This window comes from Megalobrama amblycephala, linkage group LG13 (genome assembly GCF_018812025.1).
Source record: "Megalobrama amblycephala isolate DHTTF-2021 linkage group LG13, ASM1881202v1, whole genome shotgun sequence".
NCBI lineage: Eukaryota > Metazoa > Chordata > Actinopteri > Cypriniformes > Xenocyprididae > Megalobrama > Megalobrama amblycephala.
Window position 1 is genome coordinate 15791853 of NC_063056.1, and position 12394 is coordinate 15804246.

Here is a 12394-nt window from a genome sequence, read left to right on the forward strand (position 1 = left end):
ATTGTGTGGTCGGTATGATGTTTTTAAATGTTTCTACTTTAATATATTTTAGATGTAATTTATTCCTGTGATGGCAAAGTTGAATTTAATAAGAGTAATTCCTTTCAAAAATAATAAAAAATAAAAATAAAAATCTTACTGACCCCAAACTATTGAATTTGTTTTTTAAATTAATGAAATAGCATGGTTTATAGTTTTTTTTTTTCTCTTATTGGTTTGTTCTTATGAGGGTTCATTAACTATTATTTAATAACAGCTTAATGTATTCCAGGGGCTCTCACTCTGTCCCTCCAGGTCCAATTTCCTGCTGAGTTTAACTCCAATCTTGATCAAACTCACCTGCCTGTAACTTTCTTGTAATCCTGAAGACCTTGATTAGCTTGTTCAGGTGTGTTTGATTAGAGTTGGAGCTAAACTCTGAATTATTGTTTTCGATTAGCTGAATGTTTTGAGTGATGAAATGTCTTTTTTTTTTTTCACACTCACTTTGTGTACAGGCTGTGTTAGTCCCAACAGTTGATACGGTCAGGCTGCAGTATTTCATGGGCATGTTGCTGGAGACGTCTCAGCCTCTTATGCTGGTCGGGGGAGCAGGCACTGGGAAGTCTGCTTTGGTCAGGAACCTTCTGGAAACACTACCAGAGAACTTTATAACTGCAAAAATTCCCCTTCACTTTTATACCACTGCGTCCATTCTGCAAAGTAAGTGTGACAGACAGGACATTTCTTCACATTTCTATAAAGACACCTGTTTTCATATGTGTAGAACAGCACCTCCTTGTGGTCCATATGCAAAATTTCACTCCATCCAGTGATGGTAAATAATAGATCCGTTAATCCAGTGATTATAACCAGGTGCTTAGGGTGCACTTTAATAGATGTTGAATATATGTTTGCTTTGAATGTATGTATCATACATATTTTAGTCAAAAAAATAAGGGGGGAATCTGCCCTTATGGACTGACAAGAATATTACAAATGTATATCTGCAGTTTGTAACAATGTGTAACATCTTAATCTCACTTGCATTAGTCATAGGATTTCTTTGAAAATTATGCTATATGAAATTTTGTTGTCACAGTCCTTTTGAAACAACACTTTATATTGTAATTATTATAAGAGGCAATGGAGAAACCTCTCGAGAGGAAGGCTGGTAGGAGTTATGCACCCCCTGGAAACAAGAGACTCATCTATTTCATTGATGACATGAACATGGCGGCTGTGGACAGTTATGGGACCTCTCAGCCACATGCTCTCATTCGCCAGCATCTGGATTACAAGCACTGGTTATGCAGCGTCAATGTTTCTTTCATTTATTCCACTTAAGAGAGATATTATTTGTCAATATTATTTGTCCCTCTTGTTTCTAGGTATGACAGCCAAAAGTTAACTGTGAAAGACATACACAACACCCATTATGTCTGTTGTATGAATCCAACATCAGGGAGTTTCACAATTAACCCCAGACTGCAGGTATTTGAGTTTCTCCTATAGGAGTTTCCTTACACATTCTTCACATTTACACATTGCATGTTTGCCAGGATTGTGCAACATGCAGAATAGAATTGAAAATTATCAAGTAGAATTAAAATGGAATGAAGTAAATAAAATTAATCTTGAATTTAATGATACATTTTGGTATAAATTATACTAAACATAAACCTGTTATCATATGTACCACATATTTGGTATTTGCAAATACGATTAATGCCACCTATTGAAATATGTATTAATATATATTTGTGAAAAAAAAAAAAATGCTTAAAAAAAAAAAAAAAATTTATTTAATATATATATATATATATATATATATATATATATATATATATATATATATATATATATATATATATATATATATAACAATGCAATAAATTATGTCAATATTATACAGTTTTATGTTGTGGACAGTTTGTTGTATTGTATTTTTACAGTTTTCAACATTGTTTGAATATTAATTTCATATATTAAATTATATATATTAATATATTACAAATTAAATATATAAAATTTTTGTATACAAGAATTATCAAGGAATAAATAGGCATAATTAGTCAAAAATAATTATTTTTTGGAGTAACAAAATAAATAAAAAATGTAGTAATTTTCCCTTTTCCCTTCTTTTTATTCCAATTCAGTATCCTGTGGGCCTTGACAATTCAATTCAAACTCATGAATTCAAAGGGAGACCGTTTTAAAATGTGAACTCTGTTTCTTCTGGGCATAATGCATTGATAGAAAATGTTGAATTATATAAAAAGATATTGTGGTTAAAAAAAAAAAAAGTGTAGCAAAAAATAAAATTTATTGTATGTTATATACAGTGCTCAGCATAAATGAATACACTCCCTTTGAAAAGTAACATTTAAACAATATCTCAATGAACACAAAAACAATTTCCAAAATGTTGACAAGACTAAGTTTTATATAACATCTGTTTAACTTATAACATGAAAGTAAGGTTAATAATATAACTTAGAGAACAAAATTTTCAGTTTTACTCAAATTAGGGTGATGCGAAAACGAGTACACCCCACTGAAAGTCTCTGGAGCAAAGCTAAATTTTAGACTACAAATGTCTAATTTAACAAGAATTCAACCACAGGTGAGTCTAATTATTCATTACACTGGTGTCCAGCAGACAGTTGACTATAAAAGGGTGTTAAAACCCCTTCCCATTTCATGCTGTCAGCAATGGCATCACATGGAAGAGAAATGTCACATAATAATAATTTCTTTACACCAGAAAGGTGAAGGCTACAAGAAGATCAGCAAAGCTTTACTTGTCAGTCAGAATACTGTAGAAAAAGTGGTACAAAAATTTAAAAAAGAAGGAACTGCAACCATCTCACAGAGACGTCCAGGTCGTCCATGGAAGTTAACACCTCTACAGGAGCATCTTCTGATGAGAAGAGTTGAAGAAAATCGGCATGCAAGTTCACTGCAGTTATCTAAAGAAGTAGAAAGCCAAACTGGGTTGACTATTTCAAGTGAAACAATATGGCGTACACTGCAGAGGAATGGCATGCATGGGTGCCGTCCACGAAAGAAGCCTCTAGAACAAAAAAGCCCGTCTAGAGTTTGTCAGGACCCATGCTGACAAAGATGAAGACTATTGGGACTCTATACTCTGAAGTGATGAGACCAAGATAAATGTTTTTGGAACTGATGGCTTCAAAACTGTATGGTGTCGCAAAGATGAGGAAAACAAAGAAAAAAGCATGGTGCCTACAGTGAAACATGGTGGTGTCAGTGTCCTTATGTGGGGCTGCACGAGTGCTGCTGGTGTCGGGGAGCTGCATTTCATTGATGGCATCATGAATTCACAGATGTACTGCTCTATACTGAAAGAGAAGATGCTACCATCACTCCGTGCCCTTGATCGTCGTGCACTTTTCCAACATGACAATGATCCTAAACACACATATAAGGCCACTGTTGGATTTCTGAAGATGAACAGGGTGAAAGTGATTCAGTGGCTCCTGATCTGAACCCATGCGATCACAATGGAAAAAGAAAAGGGCTGTCATTAAAAATCATGGAGGCCATGCAAAGTACTAGATGTAATAGTTTTTGTTGTGGGGTGTACTCATTTTTGCATCACCCTAATTTGAGTAAAACTGAAAAATGTGTAATCCAAGTTATATTATTAACCTTACTTTCATGTTATAAGTTAAACAGATGTTATATTAAACTTAGTCTTGTCAACATTTTTTAAATTGTTTTTGTGTTCATTGATATATTGTTTAAAATGTTACTTTTCAAAGTGTAATATGAAAACCAATTTTCTTCATCAGAGGCATTTCACAGTGTTGGCGGTCAGCACACCCAGCCGTGAGACCCTCAGCTCCATGTTTGGCTCTATCCTGGGCTTCCACCTGCAGAGGTTGCCATTCAGCCCGGCTGTGGTGAGCAGTGGTCCAGCAGTGGTGAGAGCGGCCGTAGCCCTCCATGACCGGGTGCTCCAGCACTTCCTCCCCACCTCCACCAAGTTTTACTGTCTGTTCAACCTGTGGGATCTCTCTCGGCTGTTCCAGGTAAGCATTCCCTCTGTGCTCAGTCATTTAAACTGTAAATATGTTGAATTAGCCAACACTTTTTACCTGTGTACATATGTGTACCTAGGGTCTCCTGTTCTCCAGGCCAGAGTGTGTTAGACAGGGTGCTGATCTGGTTCGACTTTGGATCCATGAATCCAGAAGAGTATATTCAGATCGCTTTTCTGAACCATCCGACCTTCAGCTATTCCATAGGTTGCAGATGGATATTGCACGCCAGACCTCCGAGGTAAATCAGCAAAACGTGTTTACTGCTGTTTTGCTGTAATTATTATTTAAATATGCTTGTAATAATTAAAATACATATTTTTGGCAGATGGGTGCAACTTACCATTGTAGCTTGTATGAGAACTTGTAGCATCATACAAGATGATTCAATGAACCCTCAATAAATTGGTATCTTTCACACTTTGCTGTGTTTACACTGCAAGGCTAATGCTCAGATCTGACCATATCCGTTTTTTTCCCCCCTCTCGTCTGGTTACATTAACTTTAGACACGACTACTATCTGATATGTGTACATTAATCCCCTCCCAAAATGATTCTGTAGGTGATCATTTTACTGTGCGACCATTTTACTATGCGACATTGTTGACCTTCAAGTTTTGAATGGCCGTGCTATTAAAATTATTTATGTAATTCACCTCGAATGGTACCATGATTACTTGCCAGCATGGATAAATTAAAAGCTGTCATGGATGTATGCAGCACAAAATTTGACTGAACTGATATATACAGGAAAATAATGGTAATTTTAGTTTATTTTATCTACAGTTTATTTAGATCTAGAATTCTGAAGTAGGATGGTAAGATTACATTTATTTGAATGAATTCTAATGAATGAACGAGAGAGAGCGAGATTGTAAGTGTAAACTACCTGCGTCTGTACAGCACCGTATTAGTGTCATTATTGTTATATTATTTCGTTTTAATGATTTTTAATATGAAAAATGTTCAGTCTGCTTGACTTCTAATTTATTAGCTATAAGTAAATAATTAGAAGAATAACAAAGTTCAGTAAACAGTAAAACAATTTGTGTTACAACCACTTTGTTTATAATTGCGATAATAAATTAAAATAGTATGATAAAAAATACCAGTTTGCAACGTCAAGCAGCATAACGGACTATTTTTGTACAGATAAAATAACTGGAAGTGGATGACACCGGAAGCCTTGCACATTCAAATTACAAATGGCCACACTCACTCTTATATTAAATATAAATTGGATATATCAGAAATACACCAAATCAATTTATGTACATTTAAATAAATAAATGGTAAAACTTTACAATAAGGTTTCATTAGTTAACTACTTTAGTTAACATGAAATAATGAACAATACTTCTACAACATTTATTAATCTTAGTTAATGTTAAATTTAACATTTACTAATACATTATTAAAATAAAGAATTGAATTTATTAACATTAGTTAATGCGCTGTGAACTAACATGAACAAACAATGAACGACAGTATTTTTATTAACTAACATTATCAAAGATTAATAAATACTGTAACAAATGTATTGCTCATTGGTAGTTCATTGTAGTTAATACATTAACTAATGTTAACAAACGAGACCTTGCATTATTTATTTTTTAACAAATAAATAATGCAATAAATAAATAAATATTTGTAATGACTATCAATTCTAATATAAATAACAATGTAATTATAACTATTTTAAATAAATTATAATATAAATATAAAAATATAAAAAACAAAGAAATAAATAGCTGTGGTTTAAGCCTTTTCTAATCCAGCTCGAATTTAAAACCAAAACTGGAAAGTTCTGTACATGTGCAATGATGTAGAAATGGTGTAATAACGTATGACATGTGGAACGAGCTGTAGTTGTTGTTGAAAACAGTGTAATAAATGACTGTTGTGTCATTCTAAAATTCTCATTCCACTCATCATCTGTGAAGTGCTGCAGGACAGTGTCATCCCAGCAGTCCTCTGCTTCGGACTCTCCTCCACAGATGCCTTGTTTTGAGTGCGGGAAGGGGTGTTTTTATGGCAGTATGGCACAAAGCGCTTATCGTCTTCTAATCGGGACCCAAAATAGATAAATATATTTAGTCTGCTTTTTAAAACAAAGAAAATAAGCGATGGCGGGATGATGATTAGAATGCGCCAACAGCAGGAAACTTTGTATTTGTGCAGTCCGCGCATGTCAAAAGATCAAATCGGATTTGAAGCTTGTGACATATCAACCCAATGACTTTATTTAGCATTCATGTAAATACTATGTTCAGATTCATCAACTGAATAATTTCATTCCGATTGAAACTTGTCCATGAAATTGTCTGTTTGAAAATTGTCCATGTAAACGTAGCTAATAGGGGTATAACGGTACACAAACATGGCAGTTCGGTACGTACCTCGGGATTGAAGTCATGGTTCGGTATGGGTTCAGTTTAGAAGGGGGAGAAAACTAAATATAAAATTGCTTCTTTTTTCTTTTTTTTTGGTAACACTTTAGCATAGGGAACACATATAAACTATTAACTACAACTTTTCCCTCAATAATCTCCTAATTTACTGCTTATTAATATTTAGTAACGTAGTTGTTAAGTTTAGGTATTGGGCTAGGATTAAGATTGTAGAATAAGGTCATGCAGAATAAGGCATTAATATTTGCTTAATAAGCACTAATAAATAGCCAATATTCTTGTAATATGCATGCTAATAAGCAACTAGTTAAAACACCCTAAAATAAAGTGTTTTTTTTTTTTTTTTTAATTAAACAGTGGTTTATAGAAAAAAAAAGGTCTCTCTCTTTAAATAAATTCAATTATAATTAACATTTCCATAGCTGTTATTTTTCATGCATAGATCGTCTGTTCTTCTGTGCTTTTTCCTGTTGTGGCGGTTAGCAAACAGCATTGCATTACCGCACACACCCCCTTCTGGATTGGAGTGTGGATCACCTGTGACTGACTGTATTCGTCGTCTGACTGTATGCACCGAACCGTGACGTATGTACCGTGACGGTTCGGGATGAATACATGTACTGTTACACCCCTAGTAGCTAATGAAGAAAAGCAAAATACACACCACAAAACTTGGTATCTGATAAACCTACTATAAAAACAAACTATTCTGATTGCTGCTTCACTGTAAAGCTATCAAACAGTCATTAGTAGAATTGTAGACACTCTATTAAGATATCCGATTTATCAGTTAATATTATTGTCATTTAGTTGCCTTATGGAGTTACTTTCTGCGTATCTCTCTAAGGAAATGGAGGAAGAGGCAGTGTTGCAGGAGCCTCTAATATACCTGCACAGCAGTGTCGTATCTGCAGAACCTTCCTACATGCCCGTAGCTGGATGGGAGCAGCTCAGCTGTATCCTTAATGAGGCTTTGGACGGCTACAATGAGCTCCACCCTGCCATGAACCTGGTGCTGTTCCAGGAAGCCATGCAGCATGTGTGAGTGCTACATCTGCAGTGTATGCTTTTGTGAATACAGATTTAACTGTAATTACACACACTTTTTTTTTCTGACTGGTTTCTGCAGGTGTCGGATCAGTCGCATCCTGGCATGTCCTAGAGGCCACGCCCTCCTCGTAGGTGTGGGTGGCAGTGGCAAACAAAGCCTGACCCGCCTTGCCGCCCACCTCTCCAACATGGATGTGTTCCAGCCCACCCTCAGCAAGGGATACAGCATACAAGACCTAAAGGTAACATCGTCCACAGGGTTCACTCCAATAGACTCTGGCTGCAAAATACAATCAATGTCATACAAGATGAAAATTAGAAAACCACATACAGCAGAAACCACAACAAATGTGACTAGGATAATGTGCCAAACCATCATAACCCACATCAGCTGCCCAAATCATAGCACCCATCGCTGCTGTTAGGTGAGGATAAATCTAAAATGGCGGTGATTCATTACCAGAGATCAAGCTTTCTTTTAGACAACACTTTCCCTGATCAATACCCCGTCCGGCTCCATCGATCTCATTTAGTCCTGCCCGGATGCAATGGGGAGTAATTGCCAGATCCTATTAAAGAACCAAGGCAAATATTTCAATGCCCTATTGATGAGGCCGCTGCTATCATTTCATTCATCAGTGTGTGGTAAATCTGAGGCCAGTTGGCCGAGCTGCATTGATCTCTATACACTCACAGTTTGATGCCCTCTACACATAATCATGAAAAGACACTTCATCTTGGTCTCATCCTGATTCTGTGCATATATGTATATGTGCAGTCTTACTTTTTGGCCTAAAAGACAGTATATATAAAAGAGTCATGTCTCAGTGTAACAACTTTCTCTTCCCCCCCCCTTGTTAAGGTGTGGTCACATTAGTGAAATTTCGGCTAAATTTTGTGGGCTAAAAGGTCCATTGTAAACAGTGTAGCAATGTATGAAGGACAGCTGACATAGAAATAACTTTCAAACCAAGCAGCTTTTAACCAAATTGGACACATTGCGAAATGTGTGTGGGCAAATCACATGAATTCTTATTGAATTGACTGGATCTTGCCCGTAAAGTTTTATCAAACAATGTTGGTGACTGCACCTTTAAAGTTGAAGTTTGCTGCTAAAAGCAACAAATGCAATTGCAAAAATAATAGTTTTTTTCGTACAGGTTTTCCGAATACTCCTTTTGTGTCTAACGGTTTGGACAAACATGTAGTTTTTGTACTGTTCAAGGAAATCAACCTATGAATGGCTTACAGTACAGCTGCATATTAAGTCCCGTTCACACAAATGACGATATAACTACTACAACTGTAAAACTTAGAGAAAAAAGTTGTGTTTATTTGATGAGAATAGGGAAGTCCACACCACAGCTATAACAATAACGACACAGAGAGTTGGAATCATGATTTTTTTTTTCTCCAGCTGATGAACGATCCATCAACTTTAAAGGATTAGTTCACTTCAGAAATAAAATTTCCTGATAATTTACTCACCCCCATGCATTCCAAGATGTTTATGTCTTTCTTTCTTCAGTCGAAAAGAAATTATGGTTTTTGAGGAAAACATTCCAGGATATTTCTCCATATAGTGGACTTGAATGACTACCAACGGGTTGTAGGTCCAGTTTCATTGCAGATTCAAAGGGCTCCACACGATCCCAGCCAGGGAATAAGGATCTTTTCTAGAGAAACGATCGGCCGTTTTCTAAAAAAAAAAAAAGAAAAAGAAAAAAAAAGAAAATTATATACAAACCCGATTCCCAAAAAATTGGGACACTGTACAAATTGTGAGTAAAAACAGAATGCAATGATGTGGAAGTTTCAAAATTCAATATTTTATTCAGAATACAACATAGATGACATATCAAATGTTTAAACTGAGAAAATGTATCATTTTAAGGGAAAAATAAGTTGATTTTAAATTTCATGGCATCAACAGATCTCAAAAAAGTTGGGACAAGGCCATGTTTACCACTGTGTGGCATCCCCTCTTCTTTTTATAACAGTCTGCAAACGTCTGGGGACTGAGGAGACAAATTGCTCAAGTTTAGGAATAGGAATGTTTTTCCATTCTTGTCTAATACAGGCTTCTAGTTGCTCAACTGTCTTAGGTCTTCTTTGTCGCATCTTCCTCTTTCTGATGCGTTGTTCTAGAACTTGGATATACCTTTCAGCATTGATGGTGCCTTTCCATATGTGTAAGCTGCCCATGCCACACGCACTCATGCAACCCCATACCATCAGAGATGCAGGCTTCTGAACTTGGTTTGTCCTTGTCCTCTTTAGTCCGGATGACATGATGTGCCAGTTTTCCAAAAAGAACTTCAAATTTTGATTCGTCTGACCACAGAACAGTTTTCCACTTTGCCACAGTCCATTTTAAATGAGCCTTGGCCCAGAGAAAACGCCTGTGCTTCTGGATCATGTTTAGATATGGCTTCTTTTTTGACCTATAGAGTTTTAGCCGGTAACGGCGAATGACACGGTGGATTTTGTTCACCGACAATGTTTTCTGGAAGTATTCCTGAGCCCATGTTATGATTTCCATTACAGTAGCATTCCTGTATGTGATGCAGTGCCGTCTAAGGGCCCGAAGATCACAGGCGTCCAGTATGGTTTTCCGGCCTTGACCCTTACGCACAGAGATTGTTCCAGATTCTCTGAATCTTTGGATGATATTATGCTCTGTAGATGATGATAACTTCAAACTCTTTGCAATTTTTCTCTGAGAAACTCCTTTCTGATATTGCTCCACTATTTTTCACCACAGCATTGGGGGAATTGGTGATCCTCTTCCCATCTTGACTTCTGAGAGACACTGCCACTCTGAGAGGCTCTTTTTATACCCAATCATGTTGCCAATTGACCTAATAAGTTGCAAACTGGTCCTCCAGCTGTTCCTTATATGTACATTTAACTTTTCCAGCCTCTTATTGCTACCTGTCCCAACTTTTTTGGAATGTGTAGCTCTCATGAAATCCAAAATGAGCCAATATTTTGACATTTCAAAATGTCTCACTTTCAACATTTGATATGTTGTCTATATTCTGATGTGAATAAAATATAAGTTTATGAGATTTGTAAATTATTGCATTCCTTTTTTTTCACGATTTGTACAGTGTCCCAACTTTTTTGGAATCGGGTTTGTACTTTTAACCACAAAAGCTCATCTTGCACTAGCTCTGTGATGCACCACGCATTACGTAATCATGTTGGGAAGGTCATGTGTGACGTAGACAGAAGTACCGTGGTAGGGCTCAATCTCAGTCCATCTTCCAAATTGTCCAACATCGTTGTTTTACCTTTTTTGTAAAGGCTGTTTGACTTAGTCTTTGCACATCTGCTTTGTAAACACTTGCTCAGTACTTCTGCCTATGTCACGTGTGACCTTTCCAACATGATTACATAAAGTGGTGTATTGCAGAGCCCGTTGGTAGCCGTTGGAGTCCACTATATGTTGAAAAATCATGCAATGCTTTCCTCAAAAACCATAATTTCTTTTCGACTGAAGAAAGAAAGACAAAGATCTTGGATGACATGGGGGTGAGTAAATTTTCAGGAAATTTTAATTCTGAAGTGAACTAATCCTTTAAAGAGCCGAGCATTTTAAGTGGCAGACAACATACAGTAACTGCAGCACATGCTTATAATAATCTAGTTTAAAATAATTAGTTCTACTTTTTTTTTTTTTTTTTTTTTACTGAAAAATGTATACACTGCAACCTTAACTTATTTGTAAGGATTTTGACAGGCCTGTCAATTTACTTGCTGTTGTAGGAGTGCCAACATGTTCATTTTGGAGTTTTTTTGTTGTTGTAATTTTTCAAAGAAAAATCGCAAAGGTGACAGGAAATGAAAGGAAGAAGGCAGTGAAATGGGATCTGAACATGGCGTTGGCTAGATTCGAACTTAAATCTCCCACATGAGCACCATAACTCAATGTATCTGAATGTTTTAATCGCTACGTTGGTGTGCTTAACCTGTCTTTCATGTAATTTCAGGTGGATTTGGCTGGACTGTACATGAAGACAGGGGTGAAAAACATACCCACAATCCTGCTCCTCACAGACGCTCAGATCCCAGAGGACAGTTTTCTCGTCATCATCAGCACCCTGATCTCGTCAGGTCAGACCCTCCCGCATACGCACACATTCATACATGCCACGGGGGGGCTCATTGTGTGTTAGTCTGATGAATGGGAAACATATGTAAATGGAGTGGGGCCGGTGAAGTAGATTAAGGGTGACTGGAACAGGCCTGCGTGTCATTGGATCAAGACCCCAGAACACAGATGGTGGCTCTCATCTGTCACTGATGTCAAGCGCAGAGGTCGGAGACCTGCTTAGTGCTTGAACCAGAATAAAGCATCAGATCATCTGAGTTAACAAATGTAACATAATTTAACTGATGCGTGGGTAATTGTTAATGCTTAAATGCACCAGAGAGAGTTTATTCCTATACCATGAAAGGTTAGTTAGAATAGCATTTATTTGTCATTGTAGTGACTTCCATTTTCAAGTTCCAAGCTATATTAAGTTATATATTACCTTGTAATTAAATATATATATATATACTTCTGAAAAATTCTGTATGAAAATTTAAATTCACTGTAATTAATGTGATGAATTAATGACTTAACCCATATTTGTGCTTAGTTGCAGTATTATTTTAATATTTATATATAATAATCGTATTAATATTTTAAATGAGCTTTTATTCTTATATTTTCATTTTAATTGATGTTTAATTTGTAATAATTTTGTTTCTTTTGTCAATTTTATAATTTTTTTAACAAATATTTCTAAATAGTTTTAATTTAGTTTTATTTCAGTTTTTAATTTCCTTCTTTTTTTTCAGTTAGCAATTTTAGTACTTTAACTAAACTTATTTCA

The 12394-nt window shown here is 35.9% G+C and overlaps 1 protein-coding gene across 2 annotated transcripts in view; it reads left to right on the plus strand.

Annotated features, from left to right (window-relative positions):
* Nucleotides 1-12394, plus strand: part of LOC125243572 (dynein axonemal heavy chain 11) — an 86644-nt gene that overhangs the window by 31040 nt on the left and 43210 nt on the right. For both annotated transcript variants that reach the window (XM_048153322.1, XM_048153321.1), the window contains exons 46-53: nucleotides 498-702; nucleotides 1121-1286; nucleotides 1371-1473; nucleotides 3798-4037; nucleotides 4126-4287; nucleotides 7306-7499; nucleotides 7588-7750; nucleotides 11504-11627. In XM_048153322.1, the coding sequence (XP_048009279.1) occupies nucleotides 498-702; nucleotides 1121-1286; nucleotides 1371-1473; nucleotides 3798-4037; nucleotides 4126-4287; nucleotides 7306-7499; nucleotides 7588-7750; nucleotides 11504-11627 (1357 nt within the window). The remainder of the gene's footprint in view (nucleotides 1-497; nucleotides 703-1120; nucleotides 1287-1370; nucleotides 1474-3797; nucleotides 4038-4125; nucleotides 4288-7305; nucleotides 7500-7587; nucleotides 7751-11503; nucleotides 11628-12394) is intronic.